Source organism: Microcaecilia unicolor, chromosome 12 (assembly GCF_901765095.1).
Source record: "Microcaecilia unicolor chromosome 12, aMicUni1.1, whole genome shotgun sequence".
Lineage (NCBI taxonomy): Eukaryota > Metazoa > Chordata > Amphibia > Gymnophiona > Siphonopidae > Microcaecilia > Microcaecilia unicolor.
In genome coordinates, this window is record NC_044042.1 from 81,550,900 (window position 1) to 81,576,374 (window position 25,475).

At 46.2% G+C, this 25,475-nt stretch overlaps 1 protein-coding gene across 1 annotated transcript in view; it reads left to right on the top strand.

Annotated features, from left to right (window-relative positions):
• The first annotated feature begins 5,024 nt into the window (after positions 1-5,024).
• Positions 5,025-25,475, top strand: part of LOC115481713 (small ubiquitin-related modifier 1-like) — a 60,604-nt gene continuing 40,153 nt past the window's right edge. The window contains exons 1-2 of the mRNA XM_030221052.1: positions 5,025-5,111; positions 20,326-20,397. Of these exons, the coding sequence (XP_030076912.1) occupies positions 5,100-5,111; positions 20,326-20,397 (84 nt within the window). The 5' untranslated portion in view covers positions 5,025-5,099. The remainder of the gene's footprint in view (positions 5,112-20,325; positions 20,398-25,475) is intronic.

Below are 25,475 nucleotides of genomic sequence, written 5' to 3' on the forward strand. Positions count from 1 at the left end.
CCCTTACTCCTCCTGCTGGCTGCAAAATTTCCCCTGGATCCACCTGCAACACCTAGGTTCCAACAACTGGGGAAGTAAGGGAAAGTCATCACTGATTCATTCCCTTCAGTGGTCATCTGGTCATTTAGGGCACCTTTTTGTGCCTTATTCGTTATAAAAACAGGTCTAGCTCAAAATGTCTTTCCATATCGTCCCACAGATCAATCCAGAGACTGGTGGTCATAACTCTGCAGCTCTGGATTGAAACTCCTTGCCCGTTCCCTCAGGATGAGTTGAGTTTTCCACGGGGTCGAGGGCTCGCTTCAGCTGAGCAGGGATACCTGGTGGTGCCAGGTCCCTTCCTTTCTCCCCCCCTCCCCCCCCCCCCCCCCCCCCCAATCCCAACGGTTCCTGGTCCTGGGCACGTGAGTCTTATTCTCCTGACAAAGAAAAAAAAAGAGAGAGGAGAAACAGCGAATTTATTTTACAGGGCTGGAGCACTCACAGTAAGCAGGGATCTGCTTGGGTAGCCTGGGAGAGCTGTGGTTCAGCAGGTTGGGGGGGTGTTGTGGTGCCAGATTCTCTTCAGGGCACATGGCAGCCCAATCTGAATCAGTGAAACGCTGCTCCTGGTGTGGGAACCGGAGAGCAGCATCGGGAACTTGTGATGCCTGCCTTCGCACCTCGGTACAGGCGGCGCCGGCAGCGGGGCGGAACCGATCGGATCAGGTCTCGGGGACAGCGGCTCCGTTGTCAGGCACCTCGGGGAGGCAGGCCTCTCGCCCAGCGGCGGATGATTTTGGCGCCGTCGCATCATTTAAGGGGCGAACGGCGGAGGATTCTCCTGCCAGACAGCGAGGCAGAAAATCAGCTGATTTGTGATCAGCTGGAGCCACAGGGCAGAACATTGGCGCCAGAGGAGCAGAGGATGCGGCGGATTCGGCTCTCGTTCACGCGGAGGGCTGACAGGCGCCATTTTGACTGGAGGAGAATCTTCAGGATCTCCTTTTGGCGCGGTTCGTCAGCAAGGGTCCCTGCCCACGGGGGGGGGGGGGGGCTCAGTTGGAAGACGCTAGTGTGAAACAGTCAGGTGTTCCTTTTTCCCCTGAGTTTGTCCTGTTGTTACACAGGGCTTTTTTTATTAAAGAGGTTCGGGGAAGTCCTGGGCCAGGCGGGGGATTTAGGAGCGTCTCAGGAGCAACTATTGGGGAGCCCATCCTGTTTGCCTAAGCGACACTGCCTGGATTTTAGAGAGTTGGAGGCTATTTCGGTAGCCACGGACGTAGATAACAGGCGGTTATCGGAAGTGTCACAACTGATCCGCTCGGAGTTGCGGGAGGAGGGGGTTTCCCCTTCGGAGGGGGCTGATGATCCCACCGCAGCGCGGTTGTTTTGCCAGGATGAGTTGGGGAATTTTATTGTCCGAGCTATGGAGATTTTAAATATCTCGGCGCCGGACAACGGTCCCTCTTCTTCGGCTGCGCCCTCGATTATGTCGAGGATCAAGCGGCCATCCCGTACCTTTCACATTCATGAGGCTATGAAGGTACTCGTTGCGGCGCAATGGGACACGCCGGAGGCAGGGTTGTGCGTGGCTAGAGCCATGGTGTGGTTGTATCCGCTTCCGGAAGGGGAACGCGAAGACTTGCGGTTGCCTACGATGGATTCGTTGATCACAGCGGTGACTAAAAGAACTACATTGCCGGTGGAAGGTGGGACGGTACTTAAGGACCCGCAAGATAGGAAGTTAGAATCTTCTTTAAAGGCTTCCTTCGACGTGGCAGCGCTGTGCATGCAGGCGTCGGTCTGCGGATCCTATGCAGCTAGAGCATGTTTGTCTTGGATATAGAAGGCGTCCTCCTCGGAGGAACTGGTTTCTAACTTGCCTTCGCTTGAGGCTGGTCTGCGTATTTGTTGTATGATATCCTTCGGGCATCGGCCAAAGAGGTAGCCCTAGCAGTGGTGGCTCGCCGATGGTTGTGGCTTCATCACTGGTCGGCGGATGCGGCTTCTAAGTCGCGTCTTGCACGGTTGCCGTTTAGGGGCAAGCTGCTCTTTGGAGACGATTTGGACAAGATTGTGAAGGATCTTGGAGATGCTAAGGGTCGCCGTTTACCGGAGGATAGACCTAGGTCTTCTCGCGTGGGTCCTTCTCGGGCTCGGTTTTGTGAGGCAAGGCGTTATCGACCAGGCAGGTCATTCTAAGCCCCATTTTCCTCAGAAGCAGCAGCCATTTCGAGGAGAGCGCCGCTCTGGCGGCGCGGCCTCCAGACCCGCCACGGGTTCTCCTACCCAATGATGGGGCCTTGGTCCATCTTCCAGAGGCAATAGGGGGACGGCTGTCCCTGTTTCTGGGTAGGGTAACTTCAGACGAGTGGGTACTGGAAGTAATAAGGGACGGGTACAAGCTAGAGTTGGTGCGGAACCTACCAGATTTTTTCGTGGAATCTCCTTGCAAATCTCCAAAAAAGAGAGCAGCAGTCAGGGAGACGTTAGGAAATCTCTTTCGCTTGGGAGCTGTGGTGCCCGTTCCAGTGACGCAGCGCGGCTTAAGCCGTTATTCCATCTATTTTGTGGTTCCAAAGAAAGGAGGCTCCTTTCGTCCGGTTCTAGATCTCAAGGGAGTAAACAAGGCTCTGCAAGTACGTCATTTTCACATGGAAACCCTGCGGTCCGTGATAGCCACAGTACAGCCTGGAGAATTTCTTACTTCTCTCAGTCTCAAAGAAGCTTACTTACACATTCCCATTTGGCCGCCTCATCATTGCTTTCTTCGGTTTGCAGTGCTGGGCCAGCATTTTCAGTTCCGGGCTCTACCCTTCGGGCTGGCTACGGCCCCTCGGACGTTTTCCAAGGTGATAGTAGTGGTTGCGGCGTTTCTGCGACAGGAAGGGATGCAGGTGCATCCTTATCTCGACGACTGGTTGATAAAGGCTCCGTCCTTTGTGGATGGTGTTCAGGCGACGGACAAGGTTGTCTCACTGCTGCGGTCGTTGGGATGGATTGTCAATTTGGAAGAGTCGGTTGGTGCCGTCTCAATCCTTGGAATACCTTGGAGTGCTATTCGACACCAGAGTGGGCAGTTTTCTTGCTAGTTCCTTGTAAAAGGCTAGCAACGCGAGCCACACTGCTCTCAGTTCCAACCGATTGATGGACCAAGCAGCCTCCGTCCGAGACCAAGTCCCCTGTGTTGTGGAGCCCCGACAATGGGCTCCCCATCCTGAAAGTCTGGCATCTGTAGTCACCACTACCCAATCCGGCACCGCCAGGGGGCATCCCCAGACTCAACTTGTCGGCTTGAAGCCACCAACGCATTTCCAGTCTGACCATAGATTCCCATGTTAATTGGACCGAGTAATCCTCCGACACCAGAGACCAACGACTCAAATTGAAGTTGCAGGCACAAGTGCAGAGTCTTCTCAACAATTCAGCACCCAAAGCCTGGGACTATGTTCAGGTGTTGGGATCCATGGCAGCCACCTTGGAGGTGGTCCCGTGGGCCAGGACACCCCCCCAACCCGCTGAACCACAGCTCTCCCAGGCTACCCAAGCAGATCCCTGCTTACTGTGAGTGCTCCAGCCCTGTAAAATAAATTCGCTGTTTCTCCTCTCTTTTTTTTTTCTTTGTCAGGAGAATAAGACTCACGTGCCCCCAGGACCAGGAACCGTTGGGATGGGGAGGGGAGAAAGGGAGGGACCTGGCACCACCAGGTATCCCTGCTCAGCAGAAGCGAGCCCTCGACCCCATGGAAAATTCAACTCATCCCGAGGGAACGGGCGAGGAGTTTCAATTCAGAGCTGCAGAGTTATGACTACCAGTCTCTGGATTGATCTGCCGGGACTAATGGAAAGAAAATGATCAGGTAATAACTAATTTTTCCTTGTTTTAGTCCTGGAAGGTTTTGTTTTGTTCCATTATGGCTGAAAAACATGCAAATCTTAGGAACGCCCAAATCCCGCCCTTAACACACACCCTTGAGATTTGGATGCACTGCAGCTGAGCACCATAGAAAAACATCTGAAAAACAGATTTTGAAAATTCTGATTTGGATGTTTTTGTGAGAAAAACATCCAAATGCTGCTTTATGCAACTTTTAGACATTTTTCTCTTTTGAAAATAAGCCCCATAGTAACCTATTGAACTTTGTAAGTTAAGTGCTTTAATAATGAGCCCCTTTGTGTGTCTGGTTGTGGAATTATCTTACTTGGGGTCCTAGGAGCACAGCGTTTTTAGTGCACGCTAAGCATGTAGATGCCCATATGGTTGTCTACAGCGTGTGCTAATTTTTAGCACGTGCTAAAAACACTAGTGCACCTTAGTAAACGGGCCCTTAGATATTGTTGATAGTGGAACCTGTTCTCTGGGACTGTTGTTTACATATAAAAATTTATTTTTAAGACTGCATTTTTGTGTACCAATAAAATTGTCCTTACAGATATATTACCCTGCAGTGACCTGGGATGATAGTTTTTATAATGTAGTAAGCATAAAATAATACACAATAATTATCTTTCATACACTGATAAACCGGCAAAAGTTTATCTAGCGAGGGAACGGAAGGAATATTAAACTGATGTGCTAAAAATCAGAACAAAGAGGAATCTCGGAACAAAAATTACTTTAAAATTGTATTTGATTGCTGCAAGTGAACATAATATTTATTTCTTAAATTATACTCCGTATTCCGAGACTTAAAGCGGGGAACATGAGTTCGTGAGGCATCTGTTTGTAGGTGTTATTAGAAAAATGACAACTTTCTGTAACAGCAATGCTCTCAGCTTTCTTGGTTGATGTTTGCTAGCTAGAAGATATATAGTAGGTTAGGTTCCATCAAAAAGGAACTCTTAGTAACCATTTGAACAACATAATTAAGAATACACTAGTTTATGAATGGGTTTAAAAAAAGATCTACGGGATATGTATCAATATTAATATAACTACAACTCCCGTCAGGTCTACTAATCAAAACAACTGACGTCGCACATTTCTTAGTTGACGCTTACGTGACATGAGTGGTAGGTTTATTTGCTTATGGGACGTAACTGAACTGCAAAGTTGGTGGTGTTTTGATTGTAGGCAGCAAAGGCACCGGAAGCTGCTGTGCTGGGAGACCGGTATAATGACAGATCAGGTATAACCTTCTGTGGGAATTCCCTTGACCTGGTATAGCTAGGCTCCCATGTTCATTTTCGGACGTTATACACGCAAGTGCGTGCCTATACAAGTCTTAGGCAAAGAGTGTAGATAAAACCGGAAACAAAGTGACGTCAAAAGGTTGAAGTCACTTGGTCTGTGTTTCCCCTTCACCGGGCAGCCGTCGTTCTATGTACACTCAAAGCAAGCAAACTTTTATGAGCTAGTGTATCCACTTTTTATTTAATCTCACTTATATTTTCAAACATGCCAGCTTGTGCAGTATACCGATGTACACAGAGGAAGTATAATAACGGAATAACTTTTCATGGGTAGAGTAGTAATTTGTTATAAATCGTAATCAGCATGTCATTTGGAGGGGCTGGTTATAGGGGCATTCGTGCAGAAATTTTTTTCTCCTGGTTAAGGGCCACAGAAACAGACATCATGTTAAGTGAATCAGATGTTCAACATATGCATTTCTATTTACATCCCACATTAAACATGAACTAGGTTGAAACCTGGGAGCATTTAAATTTGTTTTCCTGTGCCAACATCAAAAGAAAAAGATGGAATGTGGTAACTTGCATCTTTTGTTTTGTGGACTGCAGTAGTATATTATAAAAATGCACTTGCCTTTTTTAAATTACTACTATTTCACAGATATTGAATAATGAGGGAAGGACTTCCTTCATGTAGACGTTCTGTCCAGCGTCAGTCAAAATGTGCCCGAATTGCCCAGTTCAGCACACTGTTAGCCGCCAAATTCATTATGTTCAGTGGAAAATAAATCTGTTGGCTCGGGTTGCCTGCTATGCGAATATTTCATCATTATTTCATTATTGGTACCACATATTACATATTATAGGCATTTGCTTTAAACTTTGATTGTTTTGATTTGTTTATCCAGACCTTACATGGACATGGTTTTGCTTTTTAAACTCAAAGGTGAATCCTAAGGGTGGTTGAACAATTAAGTGTATACTGTGTTGTTTCTGACTTGACTTGTTCTGGAGTGCTTTGGGTCCTGCTGATCTGTGTCTGTGCAGTCTGGAATTTTGGAAGATGAAAATGAGAAAATAAAAATTAAATTTTGGATGTACTCTGTTGAAGTTGTTGTTTACTTTTGCAATGTGATGGATGCCTGTTCTAGTGTGTTCATGTGATAATCTTTGAATAACTGCCTGTACTTATGGCATCATTAAAGGATAGACTTTTAAATGTTCTGTTGGGTATATATGCAAAACTCAACTTTGTTAAATGTTTCAGACATATCCATCTAATTGCTCCCATGAATAACTGAATTCTATTATTTTGTCTCACTGTATTTTCAAATGTAAGCCACATTGAACCCGAGTTTGCCTGGGATAATTTGGGATATAAATGTTTATTAAAAAATTCTTTATCCTCCACCTGCTAAGACACTACCTATCCAGCTGGATGATGATGGCACAAGGAAAACAAGTGTGTCCAGTGAAGACTCAAAATAACATGTTCCACAGTATTACCATATTGAAAATGCGACCATACTATGCCTCTGTGGTTATGTTCCACTAATAAACAACTGCATTTCTTTAAAGAATTATATAAACTTTAGATTAGATGCATGGCTAGGGACACAAACATACACTTATTTATTCAGTATCACAATTCCTCATGTACAGCCACAAAACAACCTTTTAGGGTGGATAGTGTTCAGAATGAGCTCTTTTTATTATTGACTAGCTAGAGATAAGAGTTTTCAGTTTTGGCACAGTATAAGTCATCAGAAGAACGAAATATAAGAAAACTAATGAACTGTATTAGGGGCTTATAGCCTATTTAGTTATGTTTAAACAAAAGAGATCTGCAGTGAAACAAAATATTTATTTTGATTTATAAAACCACTTGCACCTGAAACATGGTGAAAACAGAATAATCCATTTGTGTGTCTAAAAGGTAAACTTCTACAAAACAGATGAAGATGTGATTCCATGAAAGGAGAGTTTAATTCTGCTTCCATTTAATTTCAATGTATTCCATGATCTTTATAACACCAGGCTTCCCAAGGCAGATTGCGACAACAGTTAAGATTAACCCATCAAGAAACAGAATGTCCTCACTGAAATTTGGCCATCTGTATTGTATAGAACAGTGTAGAAAAATGAGCACAAAATACAGAGTTTATAATTGCTGTTTCTACCAGCTACAATAATTTTTTAAACTGTTTTAGTGATAGTCAATTGTTATTTCATGATATTTATATCTAGATATGGGAAGTTTTCAAAATAAATTAAAATGCTGTCCAATAAGAAAACAAATCTTTTCTCATCCACCTTTTAAGGCACTGCCTATCGAATTGAAACAGCTTTAGACTTGTTACAGATGGACAAGGCATAGGCAGTCCCTTTTTTCTAATAATCTGTTGCTATTGTTTTCAATAGCGTTTGCTATTGTTTTGGGTGTACTAAAACCGTGGCAAGCTCCGCCTACTGGCTTCAACGCATACAATGGACTGCATAGGTTCATTTCAATTCCTGCTTTAACCAGCCTCCTTGGTCTTAGGCAAGACACTTCCTCCCATGCTTTTGGATATCATATAGATAGAGCAGTAATATCCAATATGTTGTTGTCACTCAAGCTGTTTGGAATACCATCTACCAATGAGATTAGACTGAGCCAACTATAGCTTATTTTACCTTTTTATTTGTTTGTATCCCGTGTGCATAATTGCCAAATTATTCATTTCTGGGTTTCAGACAACCCTGAACCGGTGCCTTAATGCAACACTGATTTTTCACACAGTGAATTGGATGTAAATTCAAAAGACAGAATTGACCAAAATCTGCATCCTGGACCTGGGTAACCTGTCAGCTCTGGAGTGGACAAATAGTGTTACCATTCTACTTTTTTCAGTTAATTCTGGAAAATTTTCAACACTATTTTTTGTGGACAAATAGGCCCAGGTGCACTAAACCTAATGAGCCAGCAAAGTGATTTTTAAACTAGTTCTAACCAGTTTAGTGAGCAAGTAGTAAAACGAGACATGCACAAAAGGGTTCTCCGAGCCATTTTCCTGTCACGGTAGCAGATAACGAAAACGGAAAGCAAAGCTATTATAATGAGCTAATTACTATTATAATGTGCCTGTAAGGCAATGCACAGCCGTTTTCCGACCCCATGCACAAAAGCAGTCTCTACCTTTATTGTGGAAAATCTAACGGGAGGGCTGCAGCTTTCGTTAATGTCTCTTTGCAGCTTGCTTGATGCTGTCTGTAGTGGATCACCTCTTTATACCTCTCCTGAAGCTGCCGGAATTGCCAAGCATCTCCTCTTTCAAGTACAGAGGGATCCATCAAGGACTGACCCCATTTTGCTGCTGCCCTCGCTGCTGGTGGTGATCAAACCATGGAATGAATAATAAATTCAGCAAAGTTCCCATGAAGAACGAGAATCAGAAACCGGCATCCACCATGACCCTCCTCCGTCTCATTTCTGGTGTTTCTGAGATCTCCCAAAAGCTGGATGTGGTGGGTTGCAGAACCGTGCAGAGAATACATATGGGAAATGTAGTCTATTTAAATGGTTGCAGCGCTACTGCCAGTGGTTGATTTAAGGAGAACTACTTCTCCAGGAGGCAGCAAGCCAAAGTGAGCTAGAGATATGAACAAAATGACTACAGCAGTGCAGCTCAGAACAACCAGTCACTCCCGGAGCTCCCTGATACAGCCGTTCCAGCTGGTCTCAGCCAATTACAGCACGTTTAGCGTGTAGTTAGTGCATCTGGGCCATAGTTTTTACCACAGTTTTAAATCTGTCTAAAGATAGACCTGCTTTTGAACTGAATATCAAAATGATAAAGGTGGTTTTGCTGGTAAAAGATAACTTATTTTTACTTGAGCAATAATAGGACTCCTGACTTTTCTAAAGGCAGTTTTTGTTTGTTTTGTGGCATGTGCTCACTTAAAAGGGGTGAGCGTTTTAATATTTTTGCATTTTATGTTGTCTTTGCATGAGCTATTTTACATCTTCAAACTGCAATCAACTTCACCGAGAAAACCTAATATTAGGAGGAAAAGCCTCAGAACACCCAGGTAAAAACTTGTATTGGTGCTGAACAATCATCGGCATATAAACCATGACATCAAATGACAAACAATTAAAGATAAGTGGATATGAGTCATATTAATAAAATTTGGATGCCACCTATTCAGCACCAATACAGGTTTCCATTGCGTCCCACAGATCAATCCAGAGACTTGTGGGTTATGTCCCTCAACCAGCAGATGGAGATAGAGAGAACTCCGAGGTTTGCTGTATATGGGCATGTGCAGCCAGCTAAACCTCAGTATTCTCTCTGTCTAGCAGATGGAGGGCATAACAGTGCAGCTCTGGAGTGATCTGGCTCCTTTCCCGTTCCCTCGGGTATTGTTGAGTCTATAGGTGGTTGAGGAGCTGTGGTACAGCTTGGGTATACCTGGTGGTGCCAGTTCCCTCCCCGCCTCCCCTACCAGTCCTTCCAATTCTTTGCTGGCTCAGGTAGAAAAGGTTCGGCTCTGTTCTCTCCTGCCTCTACGTAAGGTACTGTAAAAAAAAATAAAGAACGGTGGGGCCGTGTAGGGAGACTTCCCTCAGACCAAGGCTGGGCTAGGGTTAAGCCGAGCCAAGGACAGTCAGCAGCGCAGGGGAAGGCAGTGTTAGAAGGAGCTGCAGGGATGTCATCTCCGTCTGAGTCTGCTAAACGCTGTTCGTGGTGTGAGAGCCACAGAGCAGCGTCGGGAGCCTGTGAAACCTGCCTGAAAGAGCAGGCAGTCAAGGAGGGAGTTCCCGGCTCGCGGGGCGGGCAGGTTGGGGATCACTCGGCCCGAGATGCAGCAAGAGTTGGCGGTATGCAGGCTGACGCAGTTTTGGTGCGAATGCCAGTTCAGTGCGCAGCATGCACTCCCGCCAGCACCATTTTTTCTTCGCCCCACGTGGGGCCAGCAGATTCGGACGGCGGAATGGGCATCCCGCAGTCAGGTATGATGGGGGCTGTATTGCCTGGTCTGTCTTCCTCCGGGGTGGAGGGTGCAGCCCTTCCTTTTTCCCCGGAGTTCGAGCTGTTAATGCACAGGGCTTTTCAGATGAGGCAGAGCTCGGGGGGGGGGGGCTCGCTGTGGTTGACATGCAGCCTTGGAGTCAGGGTCCCCTGCAGGTGAATTCCTCTAGTCTCACAAAGAGACTGCACCTGGACGCTGTGGGCGCGGGGGAGGATTTTTCGGGACCTTCTGACACTGAGGAGGGTCATGAATCAGGAGAATCCCTGCGAGCTCTATCGGAGGACCTGGAGGAGGGGGAATTGCCATTGGGGGAAGGTGATGACCCCACGGTGGTGCATCTGTTCTGTCAGGATGAACTCCTGTCGTTGATTGTTCAGGATCTGTAAGTGTTAAATATTTTTTTGCTAGACTCAGTGCCTGCAGCGACCGCCGCCCCCCTCCATTATGACAGGGACCAAGGGTCCGTCTAGAGCCTTTCACGTCCATGAGGCGATGAAGGTGCTGATTGCAGCGCAGTGGGATTCTCCAGGTCTTATGGTGGCGCGGGCAATGCTGAGGCTTTAACCATTGCGCCTGGAGGATGTGACCTCCTTTAAGATGCCAGCGGTGGATTCCTTGATTACAACGGTCACGAAAAAGACCACGTTACCTGTAGAGGGTGGTACTGCCCTTAGGGACCCTCAGGACAGTAAACTAAAATCCTCGCTCAAGTCGGTGTTTGAGGTGGCATCTTTGTCTCTTCAGACCTCCGTGTGTGGATCCTACGCCGCAAGGGCTTGCCTTTCTTGGGTTCAAAAGGCGTCTTCGGCAGAGGAACTAATTGACTTTCTGCCGGCCTTGGAGTCAGGGCTGGCGTACCTGGCGGATTTGTTGTATGATGTACTGCGGGTGTCGGCCAAGAAGATGTCCTTGGCTGTTACTGCCCGCCGCTGGGTCTGGTTGAGGCATTGGGTGGCGGATGTCGCAGCTAAGTCTCGTTTAGCTTGACTGCCTTTTAGAGGGAAGCTCCTCGTTGGAGAGGAACTCGCAGCTATTGTGAGGGAGCTCGGAGACTCTAAGGGTCAGCGGCTGCCAGAGGATAAGAAGGCGAGTTTTCACTCGGTGCGCCCCCGTTTTTGTGAGGCTAAGAGGTATAGACCTGGGCGTTCTGGTTCTTTCCAGAGGCCTCGCTTCCAGCAGCAGCAGTCCTTTCGGGGAGACCGCGGCCTCTGGACCGCGAGGTCAGCAAGATGGGGCCCTGGCCCATCTTCTTCCTCCCATTGGGGGGTGCCTATCCCTCTTTTGGGAAGAGTGGGCCAGGGTAACTTCAGACGAATGGGTACTGGAAATTGTTCGGGGCGATTACAAGCTCGAGTTCGCCCATCCCTTGCCAGAATTTTTCTTGGAATCTCCATGCAAGGCTGTAGCCAAGCGTGTGGCAGTCAGAGAGACGCTGGCAGAGCTGTTACGACTCGATGAGGTGCGTCCAGTTTCTTTAGCCGAGCGGGGCCAGGGTCGCTACTCGATTTATTTCGTAATGCCCAAGAAGGGCGGCACGTTCCACCCGGTCCTCGATCTCAAGGCGGTGAACAAGGCACTGAAGGTCTGTCATTTTCGAATGGAGACCTTACGCTCGGTGATGGCGGCAGTGCAGCTGTGGGAGTTTCTAACCGCCCTCGACCTCAAGGAGGCACAGCTGCATATTCCCATTTGGCCGCCGCATCAACGTTTTCTCCGCTTTGCGGTGTTGGGACATCATTTCCAGTTTCAGGCTATGCCCTTCGGATTGGCAACGGCTCCTCGTACCTTTTCCAATGTTATGGTGGTCGTCGCCGCCTACTTGCAGGCTCAAGGAATTCAGGTGCATCCGTATCTAGACAATTGGCTCATCCGGGTGCCCTCTCACGAGGAAAGTGTCCAGGCCACGTCCAAGGAGCTTCAGCTACTGGGTTCCCTGGGATGGGTGGTCAACACGCAGAAGTGTCACCTCACGCCCTCCCAGTCCCTGGAGTATCTAGGGGTTCGGTTTGATACTCGGTTGGGCAGGGTTTTCCTGCCGGAGTCCCACAGGCTTTACCTCCAGAAACAGCTGTCTTCCCTGTTGCGGGAATCGGCGCCCAAGGCTTGGAACTATGCTCAGGTACTGGGTTCCATGGCAGCAACCTTAGACATAGTACCGTGGGCCAGGGGGCACATGCGCCCTCTGCAGTGGTCGCTTCTCAGTCGATGGTCACCCCTGTCCGAGGATTTTGCGATTCGGATTGCTTGGACACCACATGCGCGGTTTGCCATGCGATGGTGGATGGTAGCGCAGAACCTTCAGAAGGGAATGCCCTCGCGGCTCTGGATTAGGTGGTGGTGACCATGGATGCCAGGTTATCGGGCTGGGGGGGCGCATTGTCTCAGCAGAACGGCCCATGGGATCTGGTCGAAGGCAGAGACAGCGTGTCCAATCAATCTTTTGGAGTTACGAGTGATTCGTCTGGCTGTTTAGGAGTTTCAACCATTTCTGCAGAGGCAGGCGGTCAGAGTCCTGTCGGACAACGTGACAGTAGTGGCCTACATCAACAGGCAGGGGTACCAAGAGTGCTCCGCTCGCCAAGGAAGCCACGCTTCTATGCGTTTGGGCAGAGCATCATCTGTTCCTATCGGCGGCGCACATTAAGCGGACTTCGTCAGCCGGAATCAACTGGATTCAGGGGAGTGGGAGCTTTCCCCGCAAGCGTTCTGCCAGATTATGGAGTGCTGGGGAGTTCCAGCGTTCGATCTGATGGCCCGATACTCCAATGCCAAAGCCACTCACTTCTTCAGCAGGGGCAGAGAGTACGGGGCCGAGGGCATAGACGCGCTCATTCAGCCCTGGCCAGAAGTGCTGCTGTATGTGTTTCCGCCGTGACCCATGATAGGCTGGGTACTCAGGCGCATTGCTCGACATTCGGGACCTGTGATTCTGGTGGCTCCGGATTGGCCCAGGCGGCCCTGGTACACGGATCTTGTCCGTCTGATGGTTGACGAACCATTACAACTGGTGGTTCGTCCCGATCTTCTGTGCCATGGTCCGGTCTTCATGGAGAACCCTGCTCGCTTTGGGCTTACGGCATAGCTCTTGAGAGGGCGCGCCTTAGACGGAAGAGCTACTCTGAGCAGGTCATAAGTACGTTGCTGCAAGCCCGGAAGCGCTCTACGTAATTGGCTTATGCGCAGGTCTGGCGCACCTTTGTCTCATGGTGTGATTCTGCAGGGATTGTGGCAGAAGCGGCTTCGGTTCATTCCATTCTAGCTTTCTTGCAGAGCGGGCTGGATAAGGCTCTCTTGTTGAGCTCCTTGAAAGTGCAAGTCGCAGCCTTGGCGTGTTTTAGGGGACATTTGCACTGTCACTCTTTAGCGTCGCATCCATATGTGGTACATTTTCTTTGGGGCGTTAGCCACATTCACCCTCCGTGGGATCCTATTTTACCAGAGTGGAATCTTAATCTGGTACTGCCTGCGATGCAATGGCCTCCGTTTGAGCCTCTAGCCAAAGCATCCTTGAAAGATCTGACTTTGAAGGCGGTGTTTCTAGTGACCATGGTTTCGGCAAGGCGGGTGTCGGAGCTTCAAGCCTTGTCCTGTAGGGATCCTTTTCTCCACTTCACTGAGGCGGGGGTATGTGTCAGGACAGTGCCGTCTTTTCTGCCCAAGGTGGTGTCCCGTTTTCATCTGAATCAGTTTGTGATGTTGCCAGCATTTCGGGAGGCAGATTACCCGGACAATTTCCGGGATCTTCGATGTTTGGATGTGAGGCGTGTGCTGGCGCGATATTTGCAGGTCACGAACCCCTTCCGCGGTTCGGACCACTTGTTCTTGCTCTTTGCAGGTGGTAAGAAAGGAAACATGGCCTCGAAGGCTACGGTGGCTCGATGGTTACGGGAGGCGATTGTTTCAGCTTATGTAGGTATGGGCAACAACCCTCCTATGCATGTGAGGGCTCACTCTACGAGGGCCCAGGCTACGTCCTTCGCGGAGGGTCGTCTCGTGCCACTGGAAGAGATCTGTAAAGCGGCAACTTGGTCTTCAGTGCATACGTTTGCAAAGCATTACCGTTTGGATGTGTCGGCCTGGCAGGATGCGGTTTTTGAGGCATCTGTGTTGGTTTCAGGGTCTGACGGATCCCACCCTACTTGAGGACTGCTTGGGTACATCCCACAGGTCTCTGGATTGATCTGTGGGACGCAATGGAAGGTAAAATTAGTTCTTACCTGATCATTTTCTTTCCATTAATCCCAACAGATCAATCCAGAGGCCCGCCCTGATACTTTATCCTCATATTTTATCCTGTGTCTTATATATACACTAGTAAAAGAGGCCCGTTTCAGAGCAAATGAAACGGGCGCTAGCAAGGTTTTCGTCGCGAACACCCCCCTCCCTCCCTGGCCAACCCCTTCGTTGTTCTGCCATTGCTCCGCCCCCAACGTCATGACGTTTGACGTGAGGGCGGGGCCCGGGGCGATTCCCCCCCCGCCTCCCTGCCAATCCCTTCGTTGTTCTGCCATTGCTCCGCCCTCGAGGACGGGGCACGGAGTGAATTGGTGGCTTCACCACCACGAACCTTCGAACCTTTTTGAAGGAAGTCAGGGCTTGGCTTCACTGACGTCAGTGTCCTCAGAACGTTGAGGGTGAGTTTTATTATAGTAGATTGTTGATTGCTGTTTGTCTGGTTCGGTTCAGTTTGCATTTTTGTTTTGGTCTGTTGGAATTTTGTTGAATATAGGGATAAGAATAACTGTCAGCAGAGCAGTTCATCAGTTTCAGCGGATTATTGATGGAACGCTGCTAAGGCAGTTGCACAGTTTACCGTTCTGTGGAGATTGAGGACGGTGGGAGAGGCAGGAGAGTGTGAGTTATCCTATGGGATTTGTGCTTACTGCTTTGGTATCGTCATACTGAGGTTTAGCTGGCTGCACATGCCCATATAGAGCAAATCTCGGAGTTCTCTCTATCTCCATCTGCTGGTTGAGGGACATAACCCACAAGTCTCTGGATTGATCTGTCAGGACTAATGGAAAGAAAATTATCAGGTAAGAACTAATTTTACCTTTTACCTGGGTGATCTGAGGCTTTTTCTCCCAACATTAGATTTTCTTGGTGAAGTTGATTGGAGTTTGTGTGTTTTGCACTTCACTTTGCCTTTTATTGTTTGAAACCATTTTATATCCTTCCACTACTTTTGTACTATGCAGTTACCCTGTGTGATAGATTGTAGAAATATCCCAATTTTTGTTGGTTTTTTTTTACTGATTCGGGGGAGGGGGTCACTAAAAAATGTGTTCTTGTTATAAAAATCCACGCTTGTTGAATTTTTTTTTTTAAACACCTGTTGGATGTAGTTGTTTAATGCTGAACCACTACAGTGGTGGCAGTAAAAAAAACTTTTTACCTGACCCTTGGCAGGGTGAAATAGGTTTTGTTGGTAAGCTTGTTTTACTCTTGGAACAGCATAATATGATCAGTATTAAAATAATTCTCCTTTCATTTACATTGATACATAGGGGCTTGTTTTCAAAGCACTTAGACAACAGAATACCACAGGTTACTATCTTACTTTGTATGTTTCTTTGAAAATGAGCCCCTTAATATACTGCTTTTAATAGTAGGCAAATCAAAACAACATACATAACTAGAAAAAGTAGCAAGAAAGAATTCCATCAGTTAATAGGACAAGGAGGACAAAGTGACAACAGAGGCAATGGACAGACTTATTAAAGGACATGACCATGCAGCCACTTTTAACCTTTACCTCTCTGAATTCATTATCCTCATCAGTTACCTTTTAAAATTCTGGGACCTAGTGAAGCTTTTAGAAAGGTCCAGAATTTGGCAGCTAAAAAATGCAGGGTTATGCTTGTGGGTGGCAAAAACCTGAAGGAGCAGTACAGTTTACAAGTGAAGTATAGTTGTGCATGAAATCAAATCATAAGCCATTATTAAGATGGACTTGGGGAAAATGCATATCTAGGATGAGCAGCATAAAATCTGTTTTCCTCTTTAAGATCTTGCCAGGTACTTAGACCTGAACTGGCCAGTCTTGGAAATGGGATACTGGGCTTGATGGAGCTTTGGTTTGTCCTAGTATGGCATTGCTTATTCAATCGTATGTGATGATCTTAAGAAGGCCAAAAAGGTGGAAAAGGCAATGGCAAACGCTAGAAGGATGCTTGGGTGCACAGAGAGAGGAATGGCCAGCAGGGAAAACAGGTGATAATGCCTCTGTTTAAGTCTCTGGTGAGACCTCATGTGAGCAAGTGCAAAGTGATGCACGTGGGAAAGAGGAACCTGAATTATAGCTACATAATGTAAGGTTCCACATTAGGAGTCACTGACCAGGAAAGGGATCTAGGTGTCATCATTGATAATATGTTGAAACCCTTTGCTCAGTGTGCGACGACAGCGGCTAAGAAAGCAAATAGAATGTTAGGTATTATTAGGAATGGAAAGCAGAAATGAGGACGTTATAATGCCTTTGTATCGCTCCTTGGTGAGACCGCACCTTAAATACTGTGTTCAATTCTGGTCACCGCATCTCAAAAAAGATATAGTGGAATTAGAAAAGGTACAGAGAAGGGCAATGAAAATGATAAATGGGATGGGATGACTTTCCTATGAGGAAAGGCTAAAGAGACTAGGGCTCTTCAGCTTGGAGAAGAGACGGCTGAGGGGAGATATGATACAGGTTTATAAAATAATGAGTGGAGTGGAACTGGTAGACGTGAATCGCTTGTTTACTCTTGTGATGTTTGTGAGCCCTTGACCCAGAGGTGGCTGGGTAAGGATCACTCTGATACCTCTGGGTAGACAGTCCCATCAGAGTCAAGAGTATTCCAAAGAACTGGACTGGATTGCACGTGGAGGTGAACTAAGATAGTGTTTTTGGCAGCAAAAAGAACACAAGACAGAAAGGCAAACAGACGGCTCAGAAAAATAAGAGAGGGGAAAGAACAATAAGCAGCCTAGCTGCACATCCTAACACTAGCTAAAGCATAGTGAAGCATACAGCATACAATAATGGCAAATAGGAGAACAGTCTAGCTGAACTGGAAAAGCGAATACAAGAACACAAGAAGCTAAGTAGAGGCTCGCCTTGGCAGGACATCGGAAAGCAAAGGGCACTTAGCTGGAAGCAGTAAGACCACTGGTGGTCAAATAAATGTTCTTTCTGTCAGGACTATTATGTATGCCGTAGGACCCCAAATGGCAAGTTCTCTCGGAAGCGGGAGAGGACAGCAGTCAAGCACAATAAAGTATAATAGTCTCTAGCAGACTGTCACCGTGGGTAGGGAACTCAGGCGGACCCCTCCGCTCGCTGGAGGCAAAGAATGGCACAAAACCCAACAGATACTGAGGCGCCTAAGCTGAATGCTCCCAGGGCAAACAAGGTTTAAGCAAGCAATGCCCGAGCCAATGCTCCCAGGGCAAAAGGTCAAAACAATCTCTGAAGCGCCTGAACCGAATGCTCCCAGGGCAATCAAGGGTTAAGCAAGTGATGCCCGAGCCAAGACTCCCAGGGCAAAAGGACACACATAGGCACAGTGCAGCAAACAGGAACCAGGAACAGCCCACACGGATACCTCCGCTCTCCAAGCACAGCCACCTCGTCCAGAGATACTTTGAGACGTGGCCACGGCCCCAGTACCTACAGCACTCCACGTCGTCCCAGCACACACAATCCAAAACTCAGCACAGAGCCTACTCACTGCAACCAGCGACCAAGGACTCACTGCGGACAACTGGAATCTCTGCTGGAGTACAAAAGGCTCTCGGGACTTCAAGGCTTGGAAGCAGGCTATACTGGAACAGAGCAAGAAGGTGAAAGCTGCAGCAAAACTTCAGGCCATGGCCTAACAATGAGACAACAGTTGGAACTAGCAGAGCCTCAGGCAGGCCTGAACTCAATAAGGAATTATTGCCAGAACCCTGAGTTCACGCAGAGGCCAGTTTAAGAAGAGCTCAACACTGATGACATCACTGGCTTGGCCTCCACCACTCTACATTGACTGCACAGGTCACTGACTAGAACTTCAGGTAAATTTAATGGGTCTAGATGGAACAGGTCACTGACGAGCAAGGCACGGATGATGACAACCATGACACTCTTTCCAAAAATACTAGGACTAGGGAGCACACAATGAAGCTACAAAGTAGTAAATTTAAAATGAATCAGAGAAAAAGTTTCTTCTCTCAACATGTAATTAAACTCTGGAATTCATTGCCAGAGAATGTAGTAAAGGCAGTTAGCTTAGCAGGGTTTAAAAAAGGTTTGGATGGCTTCCTAAAGGAAAAGTCCATGGACCATTATTAAAATGGACTTGGGGAAAATCCACTACTTATTTGTAGGAGAAGCAGCATAAAATGTATTGTACTTTTGTGGGATCTTGCCAGGTACTTGTGACCTGGATTGGCCACTGGAAACAGGATGCTGGGTTTGGTGGACCTTCGGTCTGTTGCAGTATGGCAATACTTATCAGTGACGTAGCCACAGGTGGGTCTGGGTGGGCTAGGGCCCACCCATTTAGGGCTCAGGCCCACCCAACAGTAGCACATGTTTAGCGGTAGCTGGTGGGGATCCCAAGCTCCACCAGCTGAAGTTCCCCCCTGATGGTAACAAAAATGATACTCTCCATGAAACTGGCAACTGTGCATGCTCAGTTTTCAGCACATGCCTGCTGCAGACTGCCAAGGTGGAGAGAAGCACTTTCCCACCAGCTGAGATCTTTTTGGTGGGAAGGGGAGAACACTTGGTTCCCACCCACTTCTTGCCTAGGCCCACCCAAAATCTGCTGTCTGGCTACGCCCCTGACTTATGTACTTAGTACTGTGTAAAATTCTAGAGATCACACCTTCAAAAAGATATAAACAGGATGGAGTCCAGAGGGTGGCTACTAAAACTGTCAGTGGTCCTTGTCATAAAGCCTATGGGGGCAGACTTAAAGATCTCAGTATATATACTTAGGAAGAAAGGCAGGAGAGGGGAGTTATAGAGATGTTTAAATACCTACCTATCATAAATGCACAGGAGGCAAGTCTCTTTCAGTTGAAAGGAAGCTCCAGAGAAGGGGAATAGGATGAAGATGAAAGAAGACAGACTCAGGGATAACCTGTAAAAATACCTTTTCAAGGAAAGAGCGGTGAATTAATGGAATGGCCTCCCAGTGAAAACGAAAAAGCTATCTGAATTCAAGCAAGTTTGGGATAAATATATAGGATCTGTAAGGGAGAGAAAGGAATAGTAGATGGCATGGATGGGCAGACTTTTAGATAGGTCAATATGGTCTATGTCTGCCTTCATTTTTCTATGTTTATATGGCAAGTTCCAGGATCACATCAATCTTTATACTGGTGGTGATTTCTCTGAAAGACAGTTCTCTGCTGTCATTTGCTACTTGTCTGGACTGGTCTAGCAGGATTCAAGGAAATGAAACTAGAAGGTAAGAACAAATTTCACCTTATCTGGCTTCCAGGAAAAAGTCACCAAGTCAGTTTTGCAAAATTGGGACCTTGTGACCTTTTTGGGCAAGTCACTTAATCCTCCATTGCCTCAAGTGCAGAGTTAAGGCTATATTTACTAAGGTAGGCTGCTGCATTACTAAGCATTAGTATTATTTATATGTAGTTAGTATATAGGTCCCATTGAATAAAATGAGATTTGTGTTAAAATAATTAAATAAATAAATAATATGCAGGGTGCATGTTAACATTTTTACCCCCCTGTTTACTAAGCCGCACAGGAATGCCGATACAGCCCATTCAAAAAGTGAATGAGCTGTGCTGGCATTAGCGTACGGCAGCCATTAGTGTGGGCTAGTAAATATAGCTGTTCGGGCTTTATTAGTAAGGGTTTTCTACCATTTTATATCTGTGGGAGAAATGCTAAGATTGTAAGCGCATTCAGGCATGAAGTACCTATTGTATTTGTATGTAACTCACCTTGAGTTTGGATTTGGATTGGAAGTAATAAAAAAAAAAAACTTGCTCAGTAGGGCCATAGCTTCTTAGAGCAGATGGTTCTGTTTCTTGATTCATGTGGGTCAGGTATATAAAAACATAAGAAAAGTATATCATAAATTAATTTGAACACTAAAACCTCTCTCACTTATAACAAAAAAGAAAAGAGCTGAGTAACTGCAAATATGTGAAATGTGTCATTAAATATATTTGTATATTTTGTTTATTCCCTTACAGGAAATAAATCTCCGTAGCCGAACAGAGAAAAAGAAAGATGGTGAATATATTAAGTTAAAAGTTTTAGGACAGGTAAGAGACATAATATTACCTTCATCCATCCACAAAAAGTTTTTTATTCTCTCAGGACAAGCAGGACTGTGAACCTTCATGCACTGAGTGATGTCACTAACAGAGCCTGGTGCAGAAAATGGTACCCCAAGAACTTTTCTAGAAACATTTTAGCCACCTCACTTCACATGCATACTTGTTCAGACTAATCTTTTTCAAGGAGCCAGTTGGGCCTGTTTTTTATCACGGTCACCTCAGCACATCTGTTTTCTATTTTTGTGGTTAGTCTGTACTGTCTTGTTCTGTCCTGTCATTGACGCTGCCCTGTGGTATTTGTCATTCACCCGATAGTTCCTTAGAGAGGATTTTTATTGGTTATTACATTTTAATTCCTTTTGTCCTATTAGCTCACTTTAGGCCATTTTTGGGCCTTGAATACCTGGCTGGGATACATTTTTTTGTCACCATCGAGTTTAATTTTGCTGTAGCACACTGAACAGAAGGTTTCAACGTATCATCAACGACGACACCTAGATCCCTTTCTTGGTCCGTGACTCCTAACGTGGAACCTTGCATGACGTAGCTATAATTCGGGTTCCTCTTTCCCACATGCATCACTTTGCACTTGCTCACATTAAACATCATCTGCCATTTAGACACCCAGTCTCCCAGTCTCGTAAGGTCCTCTTGTAATTTTTCACAATCCTCCCGCGATTTAACGACTTTGAATAACTTTGTGTCATCAGCAAATTTAATTACCTCAGTTGTTACTCCCTTCTCTAGGTCATTTATAAATATGTTAAAAAGCAGCGGTCCCAGCACAGAGCCCTGGGGAACCCCACTAACTACCCTTCTCCATTGAGAATATGTCCTTTTTTGTTGTTGTTTTTTGAGTGAAGGACGTCCATAAAGCATGTCCTTGGCATGTGCAGAGCAGCCGGCATAACGCTTGGCTGCTCTGCGCATGCTCGACTGGCCGACCAGCCAACTGGCTTCCGAGAGAATAGAGAATGCAAGTGAGCTACAATGAGCAGCTCATTTGCATTCCCTTTCCTTGATGCATTCCCGTTGCTTACCGATTCGCTAAAGAATCGGTAAGGGAAGGGCATTAACGATTGTTTTAGTGCATCTTCCCCTCAGGACTCAGACCAGTAGGGTGCCCAGTGCCTATCTCCCCATTTGTGTTCAGCATCTCTCTCTCCTCAACTCCCCTGGGTCTGGCATCTTCTCCTTTCAACCCCTTCCCTTCCTTCCCCTGCACACAGTCCGGCATTTCCCCCTCTCTCTGCCCCCCCCCCCCCCTTCCGGTCTGTCTTAAAATGTGTCTTTTCTTCTAGTGTGCTGTTGGCAGCAGCAGTTCACACATGCTGCCTGTGGCTAGCCCTGGATCCTTCCCTCTGCCATGTCCCTCCCCATCTGACATAACTTCCTGTTTTTGCATGGGTGGGGCATGGTAGAGAGAAAGCTCCAGGGCTGACCAAAGGCAGCACATGTAAATTGCTGTCAGCAACTTCTAGAGGGAAAGACGTTGAAGGTAGATTTGGGGTGAGTTTCAGAGAAAGTTCTGTTTTGAATTTATTAGCTGGAATATCTTAGCTTTGGGGAAATATGCATTCTGAATGTCTTTGTATTGTGTTCAGTACAAGTGAAAATGCATTTCTGTTTTTATTTCTCCAGTGTTGCCCCATGCTGAGTTTGACTTCTTGGGATCCCCAGTTCAATTTTTGTTTTCATGTTTCTATTTCTAATTTGTGATCCCATGTTCTAAATTTGAGGCTCTGACTATTTTTTCCTTGTGGCTGAGATGAGGTATTCTCTTTGCATGTTTGTTTCTCTATAGAAATTTGTACCTGTCTTAGTTATTTTGTTTTGTCTGTAGTAGGTGTATTGATGTTTTAAGGCCTAGTGTAAATATTTGTAGTGCTGCCTATTAAGCTAGTGGTAGGTTCTTACTGTTTGAATCATAGGATTAGTACTATTGTTTTGTGACGTATTTGGTACATGCATGTTGAGTTAGAATTTTTTTTTTTTAGGTTTTGTATTTTACAAAGTGTCTGGTAATGGAGAGATTTATGTAGCTATTGCTCAGATGACATGCTCTTTTTGTAGCTGAGCAGTTATGATGTAGGCGGAGCTAGCTACAGTATAATGCTTTTTGTATGCACTGTAAGAGTGAGGAGGGAAATTGTGTAATCAGTGGCGTTCCTAGCCTGGATGACACCTGGGGCGGATCACCGATGCACCCCCCCCCCCCCCGGGTGTAGCGTGCCCCCCCCCTGCGAAATGACACCGCCCCCAGATGCACGCCACTGAGGGGGGTGCCGCAGCGCACGCCTGTCGGCTCCGAATTTGCTAACTTCACTCGTTTACTGCAGCTCCCTCTGCCCCCAAACAGGAAGTAACCTGTTCCGGGGCAGAGGGAGCTGCAGCAAACTCGGAGCCGACAGGCGTGCGCCATGGCACTCCCCAGCGGCATGCACCCGGGGCGGACCGCCCCCACCGCCCCTCCCTTGGTATGCCACTGTGTGTAATGGTAGCTGTTATCAAGATTTCTAAAACCCCATCCCACAAATTATACAATTCCAAGTTCTATTGCTCTGGGAACTGACAAGCAAGGAAACAGGCCAATGATTATAAAAAACAAATAAATAAAGGCAATTTATTTACAAGCAAGTGAAGCAACCATAAGTGGAAACACGAACAACTAAGAATTATGTATAAATATGAGGTAACTTGGAAAGATAAAAGACAAAGGTTCTTATCAGAGAATTAGTCCGAGTGAATGCACATTTAAACCCTGGGTAAGGCACTAAAATTAGGCCTCCTATTGTTTCCTCTAGCAATAACAGAGCTGGCATACAACTTGGATGTAGATGAGGGTAGCAGATGATGACAGTACAGGACACCGGACGAACAGCTGGATGCAGAAGATCTCTGGCAGGTCCCAACAGTGCTACAGCAGAGAGGATGGCTGGTAGAAACCTGAATCAGTGGTAATTCAGGTCGAATGGAAAAACCTTCTTGCGCGCCCTGATTTCTAGCATGTCTTTAGGTGGTGGCACTATCCTTGAAGATAAGCAAGCTCCTCCCTATGTCCTGGCCCTTCTGACCCTGTAAACCACAAGGATGTCCAGTTTGCATCATTAAGGATGAAATTCCAAGCACCCAGACTACAAATAGTCTAGATGTGGGTGCTGTGGCCTTCCTCCATGGCCAGGTTCCGAAGGGCTGGGTCAGCCTGACCCAAGGTCTTGGTATAGTACAAGAAGATTAGGTTGCAATCTAAGTGAGATGATCCTTGAACAATTTCTTGGAAAAAGCAACTCTCATAGTAACCTAACAGTTAACTGATGGCAGATAAAGTCTTTCTTTTGCGCTTCTAGGACATAGACCTTAAAAGTAAGTCTGCCCAGCACTGTCCTCAGGTTCCAGCCACTGAAGTTGCTGTCGAAGCCCTTTCCAGCCCAACCTAAACTGGATTGCCAGAGTAAAGAATAACCCCAACCAATCCTCTCGGTTCATCCCACACCGTTTTGAATTCCATCGTCATTTTTGTTTGTACCACCTCCTTCTGGAGGGCATTCCAGTCTTCAACCACCCTCTCTGTGAAAAACAATTTTCTGACATTACTCCCAAGTCTGCTGTCCATCAACTTTAATTCATGTCCTCTAGTTTTACCGTTTCCCCTTCTCTGGAAAAGATTTGTTTCTATATTAATACCTTTCTAGTATTTAAATGTCTATATCATATCTCCTGTCCCTTCTTTCCTCTATGGTGTACATATTCAGGTCTACCATTTTTGTTGCCTTCCTCTGGACCGCTTCTAGTCTTTTTACATTCTTAGCAAGATATGGCCTCTAAAACTGAACACAATAGACCTTAACAAAATTGGGATACAGTTATACAAAGTTCATTGAAGTTATATAGGCTGGGGCTTTGCCCCTACAATGAGACCATTTAACTTTCTATGCATCCTGAACTATTTACACTATTAGGGCCCTGTTTACTAAGCCACGCTGGCATTTTTAGTGCACACTAATGCTAGCGCACCATAGTAAACATGGCCCTTAGATTGTTAAATCATCCGCTTATTAGAAAAAAAATAACAGGAACATTGATCTAGAGGGCACAAATTTCCTTTCAAAAGTCTGATCGGCTCTTTGTTTTGATTAGTGGTCTGTGCAAGGGGGAGGAAACCTCAAAGTTCTCGTTGGCCAGACTATGATTGAGTCAGAGAGCAGTATCAGAAAGCCTTTGGGCACATTTGATGAGAGTTCTAGCAATATCCTTGGCAGAGGTCTCAGAAAATATCTGTAAAGCATCAGATTGATATTTGGGTCAGACATGAGAGTGCATTTGGCAGGGTAGTGTTAGAGGGACTGTATCTTCATTACACCCTTAAGGATAGAATGTTGATAAATCCTATCAGAATTGACTGATCTAACAGGATGAAGAAGAAGAAGACATTTTTGTTCTTGCCTGCTAATTTCCTTTCCTTGATTCCTGCTAGACTGGTTCAGTGCCTACCCAGAAGGACTGTGGTTTTAGGGAGTCTCTTTGGGCTTTTGAAGTGGGTACTGCTGAGGTTTCCCTTTGGGAGGTTTCTTGGTGTTCTATATATGTCTTTCTCTGTAGAAGTTTGCTTTGGCAATCATTATTTTATTACAATTCCAAAATAGGGTAAGACTACAAAGACTTACACAAGCTATTCCAATTTGTACATAATCTTCTAGAACCACACCAGTCACCTTAACTAATACAGATTCCCCATCAGCAGATGATCTAGCTACTTACTTTAAGGAGAAAATCATCAAACTAAGATCCACCTTACCAACTAATTCCTCCGACTACGTAAAATTCATTGACTGCTTAGACCCAACTATCGATGAATACCCAGCAGACCGAATATGGACACATTTCTATTTACTAACGGAAGATAATGTTGCCCAAGAGATCAATAAATTCACCAAATCCCACTGCAAACTGGATGTATGCCCCAGCTACTTAATAACATCAGCCTCCCAGCGTTTCATAACAGATCTCACCTCCTACCTAAACCATATGCTTCAACATGGATCCTTTCCCACGGATAAAGGCAA